The sequence below is a fragment of the Ostrea edulis genome, chromosome 6, assembly GCF_947568905.1.
Source record: "Ostrea edulis chromosome 6, xbOstEdul1.1, whole genome shotgun sequence".
Taxonomy (NCBI): domain Eukaryota; kingdom Metazoa; phylum Mollusca; class Bivalvia; order Ostreida; family Ostreidae; genus Ostrea; species Ostrea edulis.
The window spans coordinates 82476985-82502583 of record NC_079169.1 but is presented as its reverse complement, the minus strand read 5'-3'; the positions used below and the strand labels follow the sequence as shown (position 1 = coordinate 82502583).

Genomic DNA, 25599 nt, shown 5'->3' with positions numbered 1-25599 from the left:
ATTGCATTTGATTCGAAAAAAAGAGAGAACCCACAATAGTGCTTTCTTTTAGACTTTTTGAGCAAAGATAGTTTAATCACTTTATCAGTTCATTACATCAGTCAACATTTCAATTTGCCAAGTTAGATATACAGGTATGAATTTAGATATGAAAAACTGAAATTTACTGTGTATACTGTAAAAACACACTCATATTTTTGCAAGAGTTAGTACATTTTTAGGTCACCTTAGTCACCCAGGTTAATGTCACTCATTATTGCCATTATGAGAGCAGGTGATTTCTTCAAGTACGAGTAGCAAATTGAGATGTTGACTGATATAATGAACTGATTTAAAGTGATTAACTATCTTTGCTCAAAAAGTCTAAAAGAAAGCACTATTATGGGGTTTTTTCCCCAGATCAAACACAACACTTGTACAATGTAATTGAAGTGTAATTATGAATCTTAGAAAATTTTAAAACATAGATATATACCAATATGAAGAAATCACCTACTCTCATAATGGGGCCTTTTAAATCTTTGTATCTAGAATAATGAGTTCATGGCTACAAGGACACCTGCTTGTACGTAATTGAAAAAATATGCGTTTGCACCTGGGAAAATGTGTTACTCTGCCATCAGATAAAGTGTACCTTAAAATGAATCATCTTATGAAGTGCATAGTCATTGTGTTTATGCAATTTTGTTCATTATGACAATTTATCTCATTAATTATGTAAAGTTTCAAATTGTGTCTTTAATAGAGTCCTGGGAGAAGCGTCATTTTTATTTTTACTTCTCAGTCATGACAAGCATTACAATGTATACAAAAATACAAATCTGAGTTATGAAATTTATGATAAATGGCTTGATGCCTTTATAACTTCAAATGATTAGCTTACTGAATGCAACAGCTCCTGGGTCATGATGCTCACCTGAGTCTTAGCAACATAAACAAAAGATCTGCAGTACAACTTGTAGATACTCTTAAAATGTATTCAACCCCCCCCCCCCCCCCCCCCAGTCAGTATAGCTATGCTGTCTGCTACATGTAGAGGCCTCCACTACTCAGTATAGCTATGCTGTCTGCTACATGTAGAGATGCACTACTCAGTATAGCTATGCTGTCTGCTACATGTAGAGATGCACTACTCAGTATAGCTATGCTGTCTGCTACATGTAGAGGCCTCCACTACTCAGTATAGCTATGCTGTCTGCTACATGTAGAGGCCTCCACTACTCAGTATAGCTGTGCTGTCTGCTACATGTAGAGATGCACTACTCAGTATAGCTATGCTGTCTGCTACATGTAGAGATGCACTACTCAGTATAGCTATGCTGTCTGCTACATGTAGAGGCCTCCACTACTCAGTATAGCTATGCTGTCTGCTACATGTAGAGATGCACTACATTTTTCTCTCCAACCTATTTAGTCTGGCCCTAGGACTGAGCCTTATGCTGTGGGCCTATATGAATTTCACAAATAGGTAGATGCAATCATACTCATTGGAACTATGCAATGTGTGAGTATGTTACATGCTATGGAGTAAAGAAGAATTCTAAAGTCAAACTAATGATATCTGGATATTGTCTGTGACATATACTTTCTTTGCATTGTATGAATAAAAGGTGATATTTTTTACGGTGTCACCATTGAGACAACAGAAGACCCTTAACAACACGACTATCGGCATCATTTAACGTGGGAAATATAACACGGTTGATGTAAACAGTGCATAATGACATCATTAGATGCGATTTTTCTCTCTCTTTCAAACCAAGAAATTATCCACAACAAAAAGTACAAAAGTATGGGAAAGTCTGGAATCTAAAATCATTTACGGTACTTTCCAAACTATTTATTTGTTTTACCTATGGGGTTGTCAATGAAGTATACTGCAGTGACTGCGACATTTTTTTAGAAGCATTATGGGTAGTCCCCATCATTTTTCAGCTGATGAAGAGCAAATCACGTAACTCAATTGTGTAATCATTGGAGCGAGCTCGTTGCGTCGCTTTGCTCACTATTAGCTTAAAACTGTGACAAGAGGTAGATATACAAACCAAGAGTTTTGTGTGTAAAATATTTCTCTAAATTTGACCAAGTTCAACAACCTGTAAATATCTAAAACATCAAAGAAAATAAAAAATTGTTAAGAATCAAAATCCGTGCACTATACACATCTTCTAAATTGTGAGAGGAGTTAAAAGGACAATTAAACCATGTCCTTTATTTAGTATAATATTTCCTCAAAATGGACTAAGCTCAACAACCTGTAATTTTTTCAAAAATTGAAGAAAATCAAAATCCTTGCCACATGCACATCTTCCATACCCATACAAATAAATACTCTGTGAAATAAGATGGTCCTCACTTGAAAACTGTGGAAGGAAAAACAGACAAATCATGTGCTCTCCATGTAATAATTCCTCAAAACTGACTAAGTTCAACAACTTGTAATTTTCTCAGAAATTGAAGGAAATCAAAATCCTTAGCACATGCACATCTTCAATACCCAAACAAGCACGCTGTAAAACAAGATGGTCCTCAAATGAAAACTGTGGGAGGAGTTTGCTGGACAAATTATGTACCCTCCATATAAAAATAATTTTCAAATAAATGGGCAAAACTCCTGCAAGAGAGGTCAAAATGGATCAAAATTGCAACAAGATCTAGAGTGATCCACCAAGAAGCTACATGGAAAGTTTCAGCTTGATACCTGACAGAGAAATGAAATTAGAAACAGAAAACCCTGAATTGACAGACAGATGGATGTCGAAGCTAGACAGCTGGCCATGCTAGCTATATTCTCCTTCCATTCTTCCTATACTGCCATCATATTTTGTTTGTCTGTTTTGTTCCTACATTTTACTTACTAAATTATAATATTATATTACATTTGGGTTGGGAGAATTTCTTTTTAGGCTAAATTCTAGGCTCTAGACGTGTGTATTTCTCATTGCTCTACTGAATTCGTAAAGTTTTTTCAGTCTTATTTTCATTTCTATTGAGTTTATTTTGAAGTCTGTAATCATAGTGTAGTTAGGTCGTTTGAAGTTGCCACTATAAAATGAAATAAAAAAAACACCTCATGAAATCTAGACTTTATGAACGCATATATACAAGTATATATGGTAACCCTTTAGGTGCAGGACTCGGCCCTGGTTCAGCCTTCGATTCAAACATTTTATAAACATCAAAATTTTCAAAATGTCGTGCGATATTTCATATTTCGATGCGGGTACTCGCGTTTATTACAAACGCTCAAACGACGTCGTCTAGCAATCTACGGCGAACCGTACGCGCATAAATTTGACGCATGTGATAATTTTTAGCTCACCTGAGCTGAAAGCTCAAGTGAGCTTTTCTGATCACCCGTATTCCGGCGTCCGTCCGTCCGTCTGTAAACTTTTCACATTTTCAACTTCTTCTCAACAACCACTGGGCCAATTTCAACCAAAGTTGGCACAAAACATCCTTAGGTAAAGGGAATTCTAAATTATTAAAATAAAGGGCCAGGCCACCTTCCAAGGGGAGATAATCAAGAAAAGGTAAAAATAGGGTAGGGTCATTAAAAAATCTTCTTCTCAAGAACCAATGGGCCAGAAAAGATGAAATTTATAGATAAGCTTTATTAGGTAGTGCAGATTCTAAATTGTTAAAATCATGGCCCCCGGGGGTCGGATGGGGCCACAATAGGGGATCAAAGTTTTACATACAAATATATAGGGAAAATCTTTAAAAATCTTCTTCTCAAGAACCACTGAGCCAGAAAAGCTGAGATTTATATGAAAGCTTTCTGATATAGTATAGATTCTAAATTGTTAAAATCATGGCCCCCGGGGGTCGGATGGGGCCACAATAGGGGATCAAAGTTTTACATACAAATATATAGGAAAAATCTTTAAAAATCTTCTTCTCAAGAACCACTGAGCCAGAAAAGCTGAGATTTATATGAAAGCTTTCTGATATAGTACAGATTCTAAATTGTTAAAATCATGGCCCCCGGGGGTCGGATGGGGCCACAATAGGGGGTCAAAGTTTTACATACAAATATATAGGAAAAATCTTTAAAAATCTTCTTCCCAAGAACCACTGAGCCAGAAAAGCTGAGATTTATATGAAAGCTTCCTGATATACCGGGGATCGGATGGGGCTACAATAGGGGGTCAAAGTTTTATTTATTTTTTTATTTTTTTCGTTTTTTTTTTTTTTTTTGGTTGATATAGTGCAGATTCAAGTTTGTTAAAATCATGGACCCCGGGGATTGGATGGGGCCTCAAGGGGGGCATCAAAGTTTTACATACAAATTTATAGGAAAAATCTTTAAAAATCTTCTTCTCAAGAACCACTGAGCCAGAAAAGCTGAGATTTATATGAAAGCTTCCTGATATAGTGCAGATTATAAATTGTTAAGATCATGGCCCCCCGGGGGGTTGGATGGGGCCACAATAGGGGGTCAAAGTTTTACATACAAATATATAGGAAAAATCTTTAAAAATCTTCTTCCCAGAACCACTAAGCCAGAAAAGCTGAGATTTATATGAAAGCTTTCTGATATAGTGCAGATTCAGGTTTGTTAAAATCATGGCCCCATGGGGTAGGATGGGGCCACAATAGGGGATCAAAGTTTTACATACAAATATATAGGGAAAATCTTTAAAAATCTTCTTCTCAAGAACCATTGGGCCAAAGAAGTTCACATTTACATGAAAGCTTTCTGACATAGTGCAGATTCAAGTTTGCAAAAACCATGGCCTCCAGGGGTAGGTTTGGGGCCATAATAGGGACTACGGTTTTACATGCAAATAGATATGGAAAATCTTCTGATATGGACCAAGGTGACTCAGGTGAGCGATGTGGCCCATGGGCCTCTTGTTTATAATATCACCCGTTGTCAAGTTCTGTTACCCGTTGCTAGATACTATCACCCTGGGTCACGTGTTTTCTGTTCTCAGAGGGTAACAATATGTTTTTTCAAATGCTTCTCGACCAATCAGGTTCGAGTATTTTACATGAAAGTATAATAATAAATATTATCATACACATTTTGAAAATGACTGGGTCATCAGCAAACACAGAGTCTGAAAATTTGTTATTATTGTGATTGTCAACATAATGGTAAAAATAAAAATAATAATACATGCTACCTTATATATTGTTTCACTAACAGGTACACATATTTCAATAATGGTAAAAATAAAAATAATAATACATGCAACCTATATATTGTTTCACTAACAGGTTCACATATTTCAATATGCTCAGATCCGAACATTTGTAAAATCAGTAGGCCTGCACGTGCCCGATTGTTAATATTTACATCACATATGACTAATATTTGACATTTTGTAAGTGTATCAGACAACTCCACTGAGCTGATTATCAGATTACCAGAGAATCAAAACTTTAAAAGCCTTTGCAAAGTGTTAAATATCCACAGTTCAATCTGCCCATACATCTCTACATTCAAATGAGGCACAGTCCAGGGTAATTAATTATGTTTCCAATATTATTCTGTGAGTATTGTTTGCATTATCATTATTTGTTGAATAAAAAAAAAAACCCAAACAATAAAAAGTCAAATTTTTCAAAACATATGTTATTTCATTAATAAGATACATAGATTATTTTTTAAATCTCCCATACTTCTTAACAAGATACTCCTTCTCCAAATTTAAGTTTTATCCCTTATGAAATAATAATTCTCCTCCCTTAGTGCACCTTAATTTCTGAATTTACCAAAATTCAAGAGCATAATGGTCATCTAGTCTACATAAAGAGTAAAACAAAGAGGACTCGTGCCATACAAGGTAAGAAATAGATCTGATACAAAATACACTAAAAATCAAAATAAACGTTTGTAAGGCTTTCTAGAATAAATTTGCATGGATTGATAATATGATAGGGAGGCAATACATATAGTATAATGGTAATCATTTGTAAGCAAATTCAAAGCAAAAATATTTAAATTCAATGAAATGTTTTTTCACACACTTCATAATATTAAACAGTGTATCTGCATCTGTCAAGGCCGATTACTGTCTTCAATTTAACTACAGTCAGGGCATGGAGAATTGTTACATGTTAGTTTGGTATTATAGAATTATTAAGTTTTATTACTATCAAATAAACAGTTCTCTAGTCAGTGGAACATTTTGTGTACAGACCAATTAACATTTACAAAACATAAGCCCCTTTTCTTACAAAACAGAAACCCTTTTTCTGTGTCTGGAGTAGTTTGACTTATGACCTTTGACTTTTTTTTTAACCCATGGTGGCTCCACCTTGGCCCATGGCATGAACAAATCTGAAACTACAGTACATGAAGATGCTAGCACTCATTTTTTTTTAAAATATATATTTTTGATTATTTCCCCTTAGTAACTGGCATATCCCTTCATTTGAATAAACTTGAGAATGTCTAAATTTAGTACTACTTCTACTGTAATGAATAGAGAAATTATTATTCTAATAGATGGATGTTAACCTTAAAACATTCAACTGTCATCAAAGTAATCTTCTGACTAAGCAGCATATCAAAAGAATATATCACGAATCTAGTTGGTGCCTCCAAATCTTACAGCACACAATTAAACCTTTCATAAGATCCAGTCTAATAGCAACTGCAATAAGCATGAAACCTTGACCTACAAAATAATTCTGCTCAAATTTCTTTTCTCAAGACACTTTACATGTTGATCTAATGGTTTTATGAAGAACCAAATCAGCTCCAATGCTGCTGCCTGAAATGGATCCCAGAGAGAAGGCCACCTTAAAGAATTGTTTGAATTGCTTTCTGGAAGACCTTGACCCAACCTTGACCTTTCTCTCACAAATGGTCTGTGCAGGGGTTATTACTGAGGATCAAAAGGACAGAATTGAGGCAAGTAATTTTTTGACACATGACCAGAAGTTCCTCACAATAATACAGAGGAAGTAACCAGAACCATTACAGTACAGGACTGGTTTTGCTAAACCGGAAATGGATTTCAATCTGGTTTTGGTTTGTGTGTTACTTTGCAGAGTTGTGGACCTGGTAACTTCGAACTACATGTTCCACTCATTTGAAGTCATTCTATTCAGTTATATTTACATTCATTCTGTTTTTTCCTTAATGTTAGCGATTCATACCGAAGGTCATTTTCTCATATACTTTCATTTTTGCACATGGATTTTTGAAATACTAACATGTAGGATGTCACAATCAAAACACTGTTTTTTTCAATATCATAGATTATGACACCACAATGAAAAACATCGAAAAACGATGAGTGTTGTTTATCTAATGTTAAATAAGTGTTGTCACCATAACAACATAACCTTGTATATAACAAGGTAAATACAACGGAAAAATGTAAATATAAGAAACGCACGTCTTTCGGTTTTTGAGAGTAATTATGAGTTGATGTACCTTGAGCCTCGTTACATCGTCATATTTTTCATGGAGAGCTGGAATGACTTCATAGAAGATTAATTTTTAGTGCACAATCCATATACTGATTTCCAATTTTTCTTGTCAATTAGGTTCAATAATGATAATTGTAATGTTGATAGTTGGTTGTTGTTTTATTTGCATCATGACATCTCATTTAATAGATAAATGGTGCTGGTAATAAATGTATTGATAAAAATGAGAATTTCCATGAATTTTCTGAGTCGCTGTTTAGCAACAAATGGGTACAATTGTGATCGAGACACTAAATCTTGGTAAAATGGCTGCTGACCTTTCCTTTATTGCATTTCCCAGAAAGACAATTCACCAATTACTAGATTATGAGGATTATAGATTTTTAAAAGATAAGAGACCAAAATTAAAGAATATGCTTTGTTCTACCTCAAGATCAATGTCGTTGAAGGTTTATATACATCTTGTACATGCATTATTTAATCTTTATGATTTTTCGATAGACTAATAATTGATTTGAGTATATATGTAAATAAAATCATACCTAAACTCCATAATTTATGAAGCAGGGCTTTACCTTATCTATCAAAGACATCACATGGATCAACAATACTTTAGGAATTAACAATCTCATACATTAACATAACAAAGAATGATCAAAATCCTTTGTAAAACTTGATTGAACTCTGCGCTAACCTTCAAGTTCACTTGCAGAAGCAGACTACCAGACAAGACAAGGTCATAATCCTTTTGGAGATTTTACCCAGAAGGGGGCCAAGAGCTTTCAAGAAATTTGTGGGAATACTAAAATCAGACTACTCCTGGATCAGTGAGAAACTAGAACAGGAATACCAAGTTCAAGACTGTAAGTTTACAAGGGTCGAATTTATGGTTCAATTGTACAAGTATCATGGCAATATAATTTGAAGAACTACATATAGTAGTTTAGACAAAGGCTACTATATATTTCTGCAGTTCAATTTACTTTCAGAATTATGTGACATATCTAATCATGCAAATTTGTTGAGATTCAAATTTACTATTCAAAGTTATCATTTGCTCCAGCAAAATACAACATCATACTGAAAGCAAAAAGCATTTACTATCATTAAAAAAATTCTTGCAGACACCAAAAGAATAGAAAATGCCCTTGAGCAGAGAACCAAGACATTGGGTGTACTGATTAAGGACCGTGACTACATCAATCGAGTGATTACCGAGACAGTGGTGCCATTGATGATAGAAGAATGTGGTGCAAGAGGTTCTGGTGGTGCTGTGGGACAAGGCTTCGATGCACCACTTAAAGACATCATAAATGACCATTTGATACCACTCTTAAAAGGCAACAATGGTCTGAAGACACATTTAGAATCTATGCACAGTGGCATGCTGCTGGATAAAGTGGTAGATATCATTCAAGACTTGAAGGATAAATGCTGCAGAACACTGAATTTGAGTGATGTGACAGAATTTCACTCATCTTTACCAATTCTAATTGAAACAAGACTTCAGGAACTGAAAGACATTATAAGCTCAATGAAGAAAGAGAATAAAAAGATTAAAAAAGCAGAGGAAAAGTTGATCGTTGAAAACCAGAAACTCAAGAGTGATATAGCAATTCAAAGAGCCGAGGTCAAGAGAGGAAAAGCAGAGAGTGTTAAACAGACTGCTGAGATCAAGAAATTAAAAGACCACATACAGAAAACAAAATCTGATAATGACAAATTGAAACAAGAAGTGGCAAATCTGAGAGAGCAGATGAGCAAAGCTGGCATAGATATCCAAATATCATCCGACTTCATTTAATTATGCATTCTTGCAATTCGGTTCTACAAGAATTGCATTTCATATATTTTATCATTTTAAAAGATGATAAAAAATTAAGTTCAGAATCTTTTTAAAAAATAATATCAATAAAACAACCCAACAATAAACAAACATGTATTTATGTTTACAATTCCAATATTTTTTGCCTTTGATATCGTTACTAATTGTAATGATAACCATTTCCTCATGAATGCTACACAGTTGTGAACAATGAATGTATGAATCTTGATAAATATGGTAAGTCTATTTCAATGGCTGGTAGTTCTGACAGCAATGAAAGTACATGTAGAATGTAAATAATTTTTTTTGAAAAAAATGTGAGGGCATGAACTGCAACGTTTCACGCCTGCATACTTTTCACGTAGCGCTAACACGCTTCATGAAACACGTGTAGATGTGAAGCTTCACATTTCATGCCCTCATACATATTAAAAAATGAAAAGGGTGTTTTGCTAAATCGCGGAACAGCAAGATTTAAGTATTAGAATAATTAATGTAGCTAAGATAACACAGCTAATTGGGATAATATTCTTTATTTCAATTAAAATTTTAGGAATTTGTTTACAAGCGGTATTAATTCCTAACATCTGAAATGTATGCTGAATCTTCTGGTCGGTAGTAACCATGAAGGTATAACCAAAAATCCAATGCATATAAATAATCTGGATAACCTCTCACACATATTTAGCAAATAATAAATACTAAACTAAAACTACATCACACATGTACTCTAGCTCATACACACAAAAGATGGAGTTTCAACAAAATTTGTGTTCGAGAGGATATCGTGGATCTTGCCTCGCGCAATTTTTTTTTTCAAAAGTGACACTATTCTGGTTAGATCGACTTATAGGCAAAATACCCCTAGAAATGAAATGATTGGCTACGAACAGTTCTTTTTAATGGATTAAAGAGGGTATATGATTGGTTAAGGATGGAAGACCTCACAAGGGGTATCATCAGAAGTATCCTATGGGGTGCTCCTTTAATCTTTGGGAGTCACCATTTCAAATGCCTCCATTAGTTGATTGGCCAATCCATGTATGCCTATTAGACTGTCAACTTCCCGTTCTAAGCTATTATGGTCAACTGACCACAATAGCTTAGAACGGGAAGTCGGCAATTAATAACCATTAAATCTTCATTTTATTTTTCAAAACAATTTTATCTTAACATTCAGCACCATCAATTGATTAAGCTAAGTTAAATTTAAATGTTTGGAGTTTACAAAGCATTATATACAAGAATCTTGTAATTCCGGCATTGACAAGAGTTGTTGGTGAGCAGCGACACCTATGGGTAGAGAATGAAAGAACACAGGGTTTATATGCCCTCTCCCCCTCTCATGTCAAAACGGCTAACGCACATGTATTGAACACATATTTCAGTGTATGTGTGTACTTACAACTGGGAGTGTGGTGTGTATAAAACAATGATAATACATTGGCAGGCATGGTTCCAGGAAACATTTCTATCAACCTGGGGGAGGTGTATGTCATTGTGTGTCTGTGTTAACATAGATGCTTTAGGACAGGACCCCCTCTCCCTGAAATTACGTTTCTAAAAATATGTTATCACCACTATATATAAAAGAAACTATACAGTAGCGATGCATCACTGAGCATACATTTTTCAAGTCTGCTTGGTAAAAATACAGAGTAAGATAATTACAGTTATATCTGTCTATATAGATCTCTCTCTCTCTCTCTCTATATATATATATATATATATAAATAAAATATTCACATATATATACACAATCACAAACACAGTTGAACGCATCCAGAGGCTAGTTAAAATGAAGGCAAGATTATAAAAGTTGTAAATGTTGGAAGGGGCTCCATAATAAGTTATAATGGTTTTAAAAATACATTATGCATTACACTGTAGTATGATATATATGAAATTTTGGATTCTGAGGATGAATTCCTATTCTCTCTGTAATTTCTGCTTCTCTTGTTAAAGGGGAAGGCAACCCAAAAAATTTTTGCATGATATATATTTGTCATACTATTCTGTTGATATACAGTCTAGATAAGCTTCAGTACAAATTTGAAAACGTTAAAAATTGAAACTCCCACCATCTATAGAAGCTGCCATGATGTGTATTCAAGACCACAAAAATCAATAATTTTGACGTCACACCATCTGTTCCAGTTTTGATGAGGTTCTAAGATCATCAAAGATGTGCATGTAGTAGATTTTACGAATACATTGTAAATAGGTTGATGCCTTCCTATCAAGCAGTTAATTACACTAATGCAAAGGAGACGTAAAAAAAACTTTTTCTCTCGAAATTCCTGACCCAACTAAGTCATTTGAAAAGAAAAGACTACGTAAACTTTGGATCTATCATTTGCGTAATGACAAGTTGAGGTTCGAGACATTTTTATGAAGAAACGTTTACCATCTGCCTGGTCTGCGAATCGACTGAACGTTTTCTTTTCTTCTTACGAAAGAACGGGCTCAAATCTATACGGTTCCAAACTTAACTGTCGTGACTTGTCATATTTACTGTGCTACTGATGAAATAAACCAGAACGGACGGTGTGATGTCATAAATTAAACTTTAATGGCCACTCTCTTAGCGGTTGGTAATTTAAATATGTGATAGATTAATATTGATTTAATTTTTAAGCAAGGGTTTTGTTGTTAAAGACTGTCATTTACGATATCAGCAAGTAATACATTATTCATAAAAGCAACAATGTAGCCTTTCCCTTAAAAGATTTTCCCTATATATTTCTATGTAAAACTTTGATCCCCTACTGTGGCGCCATCCTACACCTGGGGTTCATGATTTTAACAAACTTGAATCTGCACTATATCAGGAAGCTTTCATGTAAATTTTAGCTCTTCTGGCCGGTTGGTTCTTGAAAAGAAAATTTTTAAATGACCCCACCATATTTTTGTGATTATCTCCCCTTTGAAGGGGGCATGGCCCTACATTTGAATTAACTTGAAAGCTCTTCACCCAAGGATGCTTTTTGCCAAGTTTGGTTGAAATTGGCACAGTGATTCTGGAGGAGAAGTCGAAAATATAAAAAGTTTACAGACAGATGAACGGATGGTAAGACAGATGGTCCGACAGACGATGGACAAAAACAAGATGTGTTTGTGAAACACAAATGCCCTCGATAATGGCCAATTCCGAAGATGGCCAAGGTCACAAGGGCAAATATCTTGGTACCAGTAAAAAGATCTTGTCAAAAGAAATGCTCATGTACAATATGAAAGCTCTAATATTTACCATTTAGAAGTTATGACCAATGTAAAATATTTTTTTTAAAGAAGGTCAAATGTCAAGGTCAAAAGGTTCAATACCAACGGAAAGATCTTGTAACAAGGAATACTCATGTGAAATATCAAAGCTCTATCACTTACTGTTCAAAAGGTATTAGCAAGGTTAAAGTTTCAGACAGAATTACAAAATGACAGACAGGACAAAAACAATATGCACCCCCCCCCCCCCCCCCCCCCCCCCGATATCAAAAACATCTAACTACACATGTCAAATGAAGTGCTGGTATGCAACTTTTTATGCATTTGACTGAAATTTCTGTAATATTGAGTGCTGAGGATCAATGAGGAGAGAGAGAGAGAGAGGGAGCATGGGGACTGTAGTCTGCAGAGTTTGCTTTTCTGTACTGATACCACAATTCTATAAAACAGTATTTATATTGAACAGTGCAAGATCTGGTCATAAAGTGATACTGTTTTGTTTCTATGGTCAATCATTTCATGTATAAGCCATTCAAAAATTAAAATCTATTGCCGAAAAAAAAAATAAATAAAATAAAGGTTCATATCATATATCTTTAAAAGCTGTTATTTTTTAAAAGCAGATAAAATGTTTTTGCAAAAACATTTGATCCACTGCTTGTGATCAACTAATTGACTTTAAATATCTTAGTATAATTTTCTAAGCATGATGAAGCAATTTCAAAGATCAGATAACAGTTTATATAGTTAATCTTATGATATGAGCCAGCACATATGTTTCAAAACAAATATAACTATTCTCACACATTACAACACATAATTCCCCTGGCCTGTTGATTAAATTTGCATAATGTCCTTTTATTGGTCGACTTTGAACACAATAAAACATAATCCATGCCTGAACTTTGGATAGAATGGGATTTATTTCCTTTGCATTGTTTGACTATCAAAAATTACTGGGTCTATAATCGAATTAGCATTTTAACCAACCAGCATTCTTTATCAGTTTATGCCTTAATTGAGAAAAAACCGTAAGGTAAGTATTTTCTTCAGTATAATTCAATAAAATACATGTATTTGCTAAAATCTACGACTTTGAAATTTGAATTTTTAACAAAACAACCTAATCTTGAATATATTGCACTATCAAACGCTTTTAAGCTTCCATACTTACAACACAATCTACCAGATTATGTGATTTAAAAAGTCACAATTCAAATACGTCATTAAACTGTGGGAAGGTGTTTCATAGCATTTTGTTTCCAAAAATTGTTCAAACATGTGGAATATAACTTAGGTTGTAACCATTTTCCATAAATAAGACACTTTTCTGAAATAACAAGGGAAATTTTTCAAGGTTTCTTAAATTCAAGGAATATGTGAAAGAATTGGACATGGTGTGATAAATGTAGGATGGAGAAAGAACAAACAATGGCTGTGGATGCAATGATGAGGGAGATCATGAACATTGGATGGACCTCCAGTCAGGTCATCAGGCATCTCTCTCAGAGTGGCATCATCACACTGGAGGAGCGTAAGGAGTTGTTGGTATGGAAATTTTTTTTTTTCAGTTGGATTACTAGCAATATCTAAATCCAATGAATAAAAGTGAATTTCTGCAGATTATTTAATAAAAAAAAATAAAATAAATCACTTCATTGAACCAATAAAGAACTGGTAAAATGTATCAATTTAGTTTGGAGTTTACAAGGTAATTGCTTATGCTGATAAAATGAAATTGTCTTGAGTTTATCATAATTTAACTTGTTGTAGAACATCCTTAAAGTCACCAAGTTCTAACTCCAGTGTCACTGAATGATCAACACAGATCAATGAAATATATCACACTATAAATTCTTTGCAGCTTTTGGACAAAAGACCTCTGTGTACAAAGAAAATTTTGACAATACTGAAGAAAAAGACTGGTGGTTTCATAGCTTTAAAGAGAGCACTAATGATTGAGAAAGTTCACAACCGACACCTCGTAGAGAAACTTGAGGCAAGATACCAGAAGTTTCTTCAGAATCCAGTATCTGCAAGTCAGAAACCCAAAGTGAAAGAAAAACTTTCACCAACAGAAGTCACACACATCTTCCATAAATTAAGCATACTTGTTTGGGGCAAAAATTCAAAGGAAATCAATGACACAAACTTTGAAGAATTTGATAAAGTTTTGGATGAACTCGAGAGTAACAGAGACTTGTTGTATAATGACGACAGGAGAGATGAGTTCAGATCATTGTTCACGCTCATCATGCAAGTCAAAGAGGAAAATCGGCTTTACGCTGAAAATGAAAAGGTGATGAAGGATGAAGCGAAGAAACTTAAGAGAAAAGTGCGAGATGTTGAAGCCAAGAACTACGAGTTAGAGATGGAGATAACCGACCTAAACCTGAGTCGTGAGGATGAGGTCAACCGTCGTATCGAAGAAGTCCGGAGAAGACTCCTCAAAAGTGGCTTAGATGATCCTGATGAAGAATTCTTCAAAGGCAGCAAGGAAGAAGAAGATGCAGAAGTCCTAGAGGACAAGAAAAGTGATGAAGAAGATAATAACTTTGATGAGAATTTTACCCCTGATATTTCAGAGAACAGTCATTTACCGGCAAACAGACGTCTGTCTAATGAATCCACTGCCTCGAGCATCTTCATCAATAACCGTCACCCCATGTCTTCCCAAAATGTTATTCTGATTCAGAAACCTAGAAATGTCAACATCTTCTCTTAGAAAACTTTAAAATACTAACTTTTTCCACTGTAAACAACTTCTTAAAAATTGAAATAGTTAGAAAATTGCAATCAGAAATATCAGTCACATGATTTTTTTTAAAAACCTTTATGCTAGTGTTCATATAGGACATCAAACTGTTCATTTGTATATATAGCTATATATTGTGTATATGTGTTGGACACCTTTTCATTCTCTGTTATAAAATAAAGACAAACTACTCATCTTAGTTAAGGCTTAATTCCCAAGGGCAATCTCAGTGCTGTATATAGATGTACCTCAGTGCACCATATGACGTCACAATAAAAAAAAAGTATGTCACGACGTACGTCAGCTTCTTATAGTTGTTTCGCAGGGGAAATGTCATAAATTAATATATTGTCATTATTTACTACTGTTATCAAGTGATAAGCTGCATACGTGAAAATTTTCTTGTCAAATAATCATATATTATTTCTTTTTCATATCAAATCACTCTCTATTTTTCATATACAGTGAAACTTCTCTAAACCGGCCAGCTGTCAGAATGGGAAAAAAACCGGCCGGTTTAGAGGGGTAGCCGGTATACCGAGAATTTGGCATTTAGAGACATTTCAGCTCAATTTTTATTAGTTATTTCATTGACATACCACAAACCATATAATATGGTGTTCAAGGACTATTATTTCACTATTGGAAGTAAAACAAAATATGTTTTACATGTTAACATGTTTATTTTCAATTCATATCATAAAACTAATTAAACATGAATAAACATTTTTACATTGACATGCATAAATAATGGAAAACATTCCGTTTAAATAAAACTGCATTTGATATATGTATAGAAATTTGTAGATTAGCAGCATTTATGTAGAATTTCGGCTTATGCTTTAATAAACAAAAGAAACACAGCCATTTGATTGCTGGAATTAATACACAGAGTAGGTACAGAGTAGGTACTGCTCACTTTGATATGGGGATCTATGATCAATTATCAGTGGAGATCAAACTAGTCTGCTGGTACCTACAGGCAATTATTACAAGAAATAGTCTTGCTGCAATCATCTAATTTTAACAAAATTTTATAACAGGATACATAAAGAAAACACAGAGGCCTATTATTGGAATTCCTCTTACCTATCAAAACTCTGTTTACGTCCATTGCTTATAATTCGTTGACGTTTTTGAAAAGTACAGCAGTAAATACATGATTTTAATTTTGATGTTTCTTAGGAATATCAAGCCTATGGAAACCCCCCGTAAATCATTTATCTATTGAAAATTATCATTAAGAGTCATGGGTTTGTTGTTTAGGATATCAACTACCACTTATATCCATGGTGCAACAATATGGCGTATTGATTGTATTCATTCAATATGTGCATATCTGTTTATAACATTTCAGAAATTTGAAAGGGTCACTTGGATTAGCCAAGCATCAATTAACACCCTGGACAGCACAGGTAAACTATAGAACTTATAGAGGCCTCTTGTGTTTTTCACATCTCCAGTTGGATAATTTCCCACCTGGCCAGTAGGTCAGTCATTTTTCACACCTGGCCAGTCTTATCCCCCCTCTGGCTAAAATTTTCTAGTCTTCAAATAGTGGCCAGTATTATAAGGGTAAATTACACAGAGACTTTCTTTGAAAGGAAATGTTAAGGTTTCTGCCGGGACTTTGAAAATCGGCCGATATTCAGCGAGAACCGGTTTTCTGAGGGGCCGGTTTAGAGAAGTTTCACTGTATACAGTGCTCCCTCGATATATCCCCCCACCCCCACCCATTGTAATACCACCCATGCTTATTGCCTGAAAATCCTAAAGAACAAATTTCCTAACACGTTAACCCCAACCCCTGTTATAATGCCAACCCCACATAATGTCATATGCCAATGATTTTCACAAACAAACGGTCAAATTTTTTAGGGTTTACCCTTGATAATAATGCCAATTACCTAACACCCATCAGTAATCACACCTGTGCTTTGATAGTGGTGTGGTGAAGTGTGACAGTCTGGACAAGGTATGCAGGTGGCCTGAGGTTAATTATTAATAATTGCTGAATTAAACTCGAAATTATCTAATTGTTTATACTGAATGGAGTCCAAATAACTTAATGGTATTGAATTTCTTTTGACTGTGCAGTAAAATTGTACGTAATGGTGAATTCGTTATATTGCCATCCCCGCTTTATTGCCCAAATTCGTCTTGAACAAAAGTTGGCACTATATCGAGGGAGCACTGTATATAGTTTGTGAGGTGATATTAATATTAAATTGTTACCTTGATATCGAGGGAGCACTGTATATAGTTTGTGAGGTGATATTAATATTAAATTGTTACCTTGATATCGAGGGAGCACTGTATATATAGTTTGTGAGGTGATATTAATATTAAATTGTTACCTTGATATCGAGGGAGCACTGTATATAGTTTGTGAGAAGGTGATATTAATATTAAATTGTTACCTTGATATCGAGGGAGCACTGTATATAGTTTGAGAGAAGGTGATATTTATATTAAATTGTTACCTTGATATCGAGGGAACACTGTATATAGTTTGTGAGAAGGTGATATTTATATTAAATTGTTACCTTGATATCGCCCTATATCGTCTCCTGATCCCGATTATCATTGCATTTTAAGAAAATCTAATTTACATAATTATTGTAAAAGTATATGTAAAAGTATAGTGAATGGTGGTGTTTGAAGTTTACAAATCTTAGTTCCTATAGCATCGCTATAACAGAACAGTGTTGGGAGCAACTTCCAACACTAAAAGAAACCAATTCCGCATCTGATAATTTCTTGCATACTCTTAAAAACTAAAAGTATGCTGAATTAGATGCATTTTAAAGTTCCTTTTATCGGAGAACTTGCTCCCAATACTTTTTAGTTAATGTAAAGTAAGGGTTGGCCTGCATATAGCTGATATCGGTGCACTTTTGCAATTATTACAATCATTTTTGTTGTATATTTTATAATGTCACATGATAGTCTCGTGATCATAAGCACCTGCCTCAATGAAAATGTATGGAAGCCTACTTGGTATCGATAAGAGCATTGATTCATTCTCAGATATTGTTCAGCGAATATTACCCATGTAAAACACTTAGGACTGTCTTATTTCTGTATGGGATGCCTTCATTCAATGAGTATAAATTATTACGAATCCCGTTTGATTTAATTGGCCTGGAGGTTAAACTGTTACTGTACTCCTATTCAAACTCAGCCATTTTGGTTTTGAGTACAACTCTGAGCAAGCTCCGATACATACTCAAAAAATGTACTCCATTTGAGTGTGAGAATGGTTTTATAAATGTTTTATAACCTTGACGTTTGAGTACGAAGTAGAGCTCGAGTATGAAAACATGCTCAAAAAAGTTTCCAGGCCTGGACTACATCAAATGTTCAACCATTATAAAGGATACAGAATGTGAATCAGTCTCAGTAGTTTCGTTGTATATGAATACTATTTTGATTTATAGAATAAAAAAACTGAAAAATTGAGTAATCAATATCAACAATTGATCATTTGATGTAGTCCCAAGGAAACTAATGTTAATATATATATATTATATATATGTGCTTTTCAGAAACAACTTGGATTGTTGAATTTAGTCTATTAACTGCATTCTACATGAAACATTTTTCTTTTGGATATTTAAGATCACCAATGATTTTTTTCTCCTTGCAAAAATGGATATGATCCAAATGCATTCTCATAACAAAGAAGTGCAATAAAATTAAAATCCCATAGAATTCTACATAAAAAAAAGTTTAGACTACTCGGACATCTATTATTGGCTTGTTTTACTGCAGTTATACGCAAAGTGAAATGGAGAACCTGAAATCAATAATTCAACTGGAGTCTTTTGAAATGAGGGGTTAAGAATAATTAAAAACATCCTGACTTCGTGAGTCACACACCTGAAATGAACTATACTTAAACAAGAGACCCATAAGCCACATCGCTCACCTGAGTCACCTTGGCCCATATTCAAAAACTTTCCTGAAATATTTGCATAAAACTTTGATCCCTATTGTGGTCCCAACCTACCCCCGGGGATCATTATTTTTACAAACTTGAATCTGCACTATGCAGGAAGCTTTCTTGTGAATGTAAACTTCTTTGGCCCAATGGTTCCTGGGAAGAAGATTTTCCCTATATATTTGTATGTAAAACTTTGATCCCTTATTGTGGCCCCCACCCTTCCACCGCTAAGTACAATTTTAACAAACTTGAATCTGCACTACGTCAGGAAGCTTTCATGTAAATGTAAACTTTTCTGGCCCAGTGATTCTTCAGAAGAGGATTTTAGAATTTTCCTATATATTTGTATGTAAAACTTTGATTCCCTATTGTGGCCCCCTACCCCTGGGAGCCATGATTTTAACAAACTTGAATCTGCACTATGTTAGAAACCTTTCAAGTAAATTTCAGCTCGTCTGGCCCAGTGGTTCCTAAGAAGATTTTTAAATGACCCCACTCTATCTTTGTGATTATCTCCCCTTTGGCCCTTCATTTGAATAAACTTTAAAGCCCTTCACCCAAGGATGCTTTTTGCATTTGGTTGAAATTGGCCCAGTGGTTCTGAAGAAGTCAAAAATGTAAAAAGTTTACAGACGGACAGACAACACGCGATTAAAAAAAGCTCACTTGAGCTTTAAGAGCTAAAATGTACTATTTTCAAACTGCTCCATCCATATAATGTAGTAATTCACAAAGCAAAGATAGTTCCATCCACAAATTGTCCAAGAAACACGACATAATCATACAAGAAGTGGCCCCAAAGTGTATGAAAGACATTCTATGACGGGATTAGTTAGAATAGTAGATCGCTAGTTAGAATACACATGTCACAGAAAATGGCAGAATAGTTTTGCAGCAATTTTAAAATCACCATAAAATAAACATGGAAAGATAAATTTAAACTTGATGAAATAAAACCCCAACAAATAACAATAATCTACATCTTTGTAATTGCACAAGTTTACTACAATGAAATCTACTTTCAAATTTTTTTTCCACTAAATTTAATGAAAATCCAGGGTGGATTGACCCTTGACCAATCAATAGGGATCATCTACTCCTTTTACAGATGACAGTATAAATAATGTGCCAAGTTTATAAATATACATATTGACTAATAGCATTACAAAATCATTGTCTGAAATGATTTAAAGCCAACGAAATATTTGATATTGAGATAAAGATTACCAGTAGATTTATGGTACGTTCATTCAATGTAGCGGTTTGGAATAGCTTCCAGCTCATCTAATGTACATTGAGCTATAAATATATCAACTAACAATAACATTGAAATTACAAGTGTGCAGGAAAAGTGTCTCATCACAGACAAGCACAGGTAAGTGTGAATAAATGTATGAAATTCTACATTATGGCCATGATTAAAATACTTTGAATAAATACCCATGTTGCAAGTGAACCTTATGGGGGTATTTATATGACAGTGTTGGGTTTGCATGTCATGCATGTATATGCTGAAATAGTCTTGAGTGTTAACACATCATGCACAAGCTGAAGGCTACTGTTCCATGTGTCAAAACTGAGGTGATAAAATTTTAGTATTATACATTTATAAAAAACACAATACTATCATATCATTATGCTGACTGTCTTACCAAATACCCTGTACAAGTTATGGGCTGAGATATGTTACGTACAGTTTTACAGACATCATGAACAAAAGCTAATGAAAAAATTCTGAATTCTGTGAATTTTTTAAAATTCTATTCTTTACATGAATTAGCCTACACTAGACAACTATCAATTGAATCTACAGTACAAGCATGGTCTATAATTAGTATATTTCAATCAGTATTCTGTATATGTGTTGATTTGTTGTTGACGTTTTCTTTACCTAATGTTTTTTTCATCTTCAAAATGCTTTATTGTTTTCTAGTTAGATATATTGAAACTTGTCTAATGTGAATTTCTAGTTGCTATCCAATAAAATCTTCATATTTGATAACAAGCGATAAATACTTTTACCAAAAAAAAAATTTTAAAAAAAAATTCAAACTCTGAATTGAACATTGAAATCTGTGCAACATATTAAACTGAAGTAGACAAATTTTACTGTCCTTTTACAGAGTTTTACTTGTATCTCTCTGCAGAATGGAAGCTAATGAGATACGGACTCTAAATCGCTGTGCAAAGGACATCAAGATCTCTCTGTTAGTGTCATCAAGTGTTCTACAGCGACTTGAATCTCGAGGGATGTTGACTCGGCACGACAGAGATTATCTCACAGTAAATCTATAATTGTATCATGACGTTAAAAAAGAAACTTAATAGGTTTTTTTGTGCATTATTATCACTTCAACAAGAGTACTGCCAACGGTACATAATAGGCCAGTGAAAAGCTAATATAGGGTGTTTTTCTTACACCACAACTTGCAGAACTTGGCTTCAAGTAGTATAAGCAATCATCTGGGTGTGACATACTTTCTTTGCATCGTAAAAACAAGACAAATCATGTACTCTCCATGTAATTTTTTCAGTTGGCATAAGATGTATGTGTACCTAGTTTGATGGTCCTTGCCCCAACGAATCGGTCTGCATTCTGCTACTACGACCTTGACCTTAAGTAACAATAGGCATCCTCCACTTGGCATAAAGTGTATGTGTACAAAGTTTGACGGTCCTAGCCCCAACAGTTCAGTTTGTATACTGCCTAGAAGGTTTTCCTACGAAGTGATACTGTGACCTTGACCTTTGACCTTGAAAAATGATAGACATCTTCCTCTCATCATGTTGATCAAATGTACCCACTTGCAATATCCTGGAGCTTACAGTTCATTTTGTATCCTGCCTACAAAGTTTTCCTACTAAGTGATACTACGCCCTTGACCTTTGACATCTGATCTTGAAAAACAATAGGCATCTTCCTCTCATCATGATGATTGAATGTACCCAGTTGTAAAATCCTGGAGCTTACGGTTCGGACAGATGGACGAAGCCATACAATAATGCGTCCCGTCTTCGACGGGTGTATAAAAAGTAATAAAGCTATTCTTAATGTACAAGTGAATCTTCCAGATTAGCAGGAGGTTCCCAGAATTGCACATCCAAAACTGCCTCCCATTTATCTCCTATTTCCTACACTATGTCAGTATCCCCGCCTTTCTCCAGGTGCCCTATGAACATCAAGCAGGGTGAGGACATGAGACTGATTTCTACCAGTACGTTTAATTTCTTTACAAATTTTTATTGACAAACGGAATACAAAATACACACTTTAAACAGTATAATGGCTTGCGTAAAAAAATTTAATGATCCAAGCTTACACAGATCACTGAATAATGATTTGTTTGTAAATAGGTGTTAACATCGGCACCCTTCCTCAAACAAATGTTACATAAATGGTGTGTGTATCACAATGCTATTAAGCAAGTTAAGATTGCCGACAAAGGATATTATTCATACTTCGTATATATATATATATATATATATTACGTAATTAAAACTCTATGTGAATGTCAGGAAACTTTCATGTAAATTTCAACTTTTCTGGCCCAGTGATTCTCGAGAAGATTGTAAAAAAAATTTCCCCAATATATCTGAATGTAAAACTTTGATCCGCTATTGTGGCCCCACCCTATCCCCATGAGCCATGATCTTAACAAACTTAAATCTGCACTGTGTCTGGAAGCTGCCATGTAAATTTTAACTTTTATGGTCCAGTGGTTCTTGAGATGACCCTGCCCAATTTTTGCCTTTTCATGATTACATCCCCTCTGAAGAAGGCATGACCCTTCATTTGAACAAACATGAATCCCCTTCATTCAAAAACGATTTGTTGCAAGTTGGATTGAAATTGACCTAATGGTTTTAGAGAAAAAGATGAAAACATGAACAGTTTACAGACAGATGGATGGACAGACAACCGACAAAAGCTGATATGAAAAGCTTACTTGAACTTTCATGCAAAAAAACAGAAACATGATGCCCCTGTTTAAATTGGCAAATTTGACCTTGAACCATGACCTTTAATTTTCCCCATGTATGAAGTCTTGTATAGATCTAGCTCAAAAGTTATGACCAAGGTTAAAGTAAAAAATATAGACAAAAGGACAGACTATAAACAATACCCCCATCCTTATCTTAACTTCTGCTTCCATAACAAGTGATTTTTTTTTTTTCATTTTACAGCGCTTGCAAGACAGTTGCGACAGAAATCCCAAATTGGTTGAAATATTGAAGAAGAAAAAAGGTGGGTATCAAGCTTTTACAGACACCTTACTGCTGGAGAAAACAGTAAATGAACATTATGTGAAAAAGATGAACAATGTCCTGAAGGAATTGAACTCAAAACAGAAAGCTGACCCACACTGCCAGGTGGACCTCCGAGCAAAAATAAAACATTTAGACCACAGAATCGAAGCACTGCAACAATCCTGTGAAAAGCTTTCATATTTAGTGCTTGGTGAAGATTCTTCGTTTAACCAGGAAACTCTTAACATGGAATTAATGGTGAAAGAACTTGAATGTACAAGAAATTATGTGAACAGCAAAAAACTTCCACTTCACAAATCATGCACTATTTTCAAAATGGGATTTGAGAAAGAAAAGACCAACCTAACAGAAAACTTTCAAAAAATGGAAAATGATTTTCAAAAGACTGTTGATGACTTGAATGACAAGATTGCTTTCTTAACTGAGGAGATTAAAATGATTAACAAGAACGAGGATACAATAATCCGGGACCTCGTGGATGAAAAGGTCAAGGAGAGACTAATGCATCTCAATCTTGTTGAACCCAGTTCTGAAGAAACTCCCCACTCCTCTTTCAACCCTGAAGCAATGGAGACCTTGGGGAGCCCAGATCACGACCCTCCTGATGAGAGAAATTATCCCCGAGTTGTTCCACTAAGCACCAGACTGGATTATTTAAATTCCACTGATGGACCACCATCAGCACTGGGTTTTACAGCACGGTCTATCCAACTGCAGATAAACAACGTGGAGAATTTGCAATTCAGTGATCAGGGCAGTAACTATGTGATGTTGCGACAAACATCTTTAGATTATTAACCTATATTGTGCAATGTGTATGACACTTGGAATGAAATATCATCTGAAGAGACATATTGTATATATAATCATATATTTATGATGCTTCAAAACATCTGCATATCATTTATATATCTCAGATCATATTCAGAATCATTAAATTAAAAAAAAAACCTGTATAATACTAGTAAATCTAATTGAGACAAACTTCTATAGTCTTAATCATTCATGTGAGATGTTGCAACACAATGTCTGCACTGATGCAATTAGCAGTTGCAACACAATGTCTGCACTGATGGAATTCGCAGTTTGAATAGATTGTGACCTTGGACTAACCTTGACAGATAAAAAGAACCATGACCCCCACTTTCAGATGTTAAAAAAAATTTATATACAAATTTTGTAGGTGGTACATACAAAATATCACATCTTAATAGAGGGATTTATTGAAGTTTTATTTACTATCGGTACAGGGCACCTTTTCCCCTTTTACAACAAATGAATATTTCCCCTTTCACAGGTAAAATTTTTCCTTCAATTGTAGAAACTACACAAAATTGTATGAGAATTTTAACAAAAAATCATTTTTATATATTCCAAGTCATTTTCTATAATTATGAAAGTCTTACTACATGTATATAGATAGTAATCAATCAATCAATTTATATATATATATATATCTGTTTTAAAACATTATAATCTGAAGATTATATGCCCCACCCCACCCCACCCCCTTCCTCTGAAAGCTCAAGACTGGATTTTCAAATTTTCCCTTTAAAATATGAAATGGGTAGTAACATTTAAAAGCTGGAAAGATCCCTGGAATATGTGCATTAGATATGAGAAGAATCCACTCTTATGGCCCAGAAACCACTATCCTCTCTAAAAATAAATATACTAGCTGGCATAAAGTATCACAATTCATATGCCCTTATGTATTTTCAAAAACAAAATTCATTTTTCCATTAATTTATAACATTAGAATACTAAAAAAAATTTCTTTGGGGTCCTTTCAATATGCTTCTTCCTCTGATTGGGAACATGTGAACCAAGTTTGATGATCCTAGTCTTATAACCATGCAAGTTTGACCGTGACCTTCAAAAACAATAGCCTCCATCCTTTTATCATAATGAAAACATGACTGATGTACCAAGTTTAATGATCCTAACCTTTTAAGTATTGTTTTTATCTGACCCACAAGGTGCTGACAGAGATATATGAGCGGACAAATTGTACCATTGTATGACCCATGTATGTAAAGCATTATGATGAGCCTGTAAAGCTCACAACATTCTAATTCAGTCACTCTTGTGACCAAAAAATTATACATGTGGCTGTAACCGTTTCACTGGGATATGGTTGAGGATAGTATGTGACTGATGTACAAGCCAATTACAGAGAAAATAATTCAA

At 34.5% G+C, this 25599-nt stretch overlaps 4 protein-coding genes across 4 annotated transcripts in view; 3 read left to right on the top strand and 1 right to left on the bottom strand.

Annotated features, from left to right (window-relative positions):
• The window catches only part of LOC125648075 (nucleoprotein TPR-like), a 163491-nt gene that overhangs the window by 76473 nt on the left and 61419 nt on the right, over window positions 1-25599 (bottom strand). The window lies entirely within an intron of this gene.
• Window positions 5641-9358, top strand: LOC125648091 (uncharacterized protein MCAP_0864-like). Its single transcript, XM_048875010.2, has 4 exons — window positions 5641-5795; window positions 6669-6868; window positions 8105-8255; window positions 8517-9358. Exons 2-4 carry the CDS (start codon window positions 6719-6721, stop codon window positions 9194-9196), a joined length of 981 nt encoding a protein of 326 aa, XP_048730967.2. The 5' UTR covers window positions 5641-5795; window positions 6669-6718; the 3' UTR covers window positions 9197-9358.
• On the top strand, window positions 13690-15447 carry LOC125648088 (uncharacterized). The gene is made up of 2 exons (XM_048875006.2): window positions 13690-13987; window positions 14304-15447. Exons 1-2 carry the CDS (start codon window positions 13853-13855, stop codon window positions 15162-15164), a joined length of 996 nt encoding a protein of 331 aa, XP_048730963.2. The 5' UTR covers window positions 13690-13852; the 3' UTR covers window positions 15165-15447.
• Window positions 20333-24399, top strand: LOC125648086 (uncharacterized). Its single transcript, XM_048875005.2, has 3 exons — window positions 20333-20515; window positions 21288-21423; window positions 23326-24399. The coding sequence occupies exons 2-3, from the start codon at window positions 21289-21291 to the stop codon at window positions 24205-24207; spliced, it is 1017 nt and encodes a 338-aa protein (XP_048730962.1). The 5' UTR covers window positions 20333-20515; window position 21288; the 3' UTR covers window positions 24208-24399.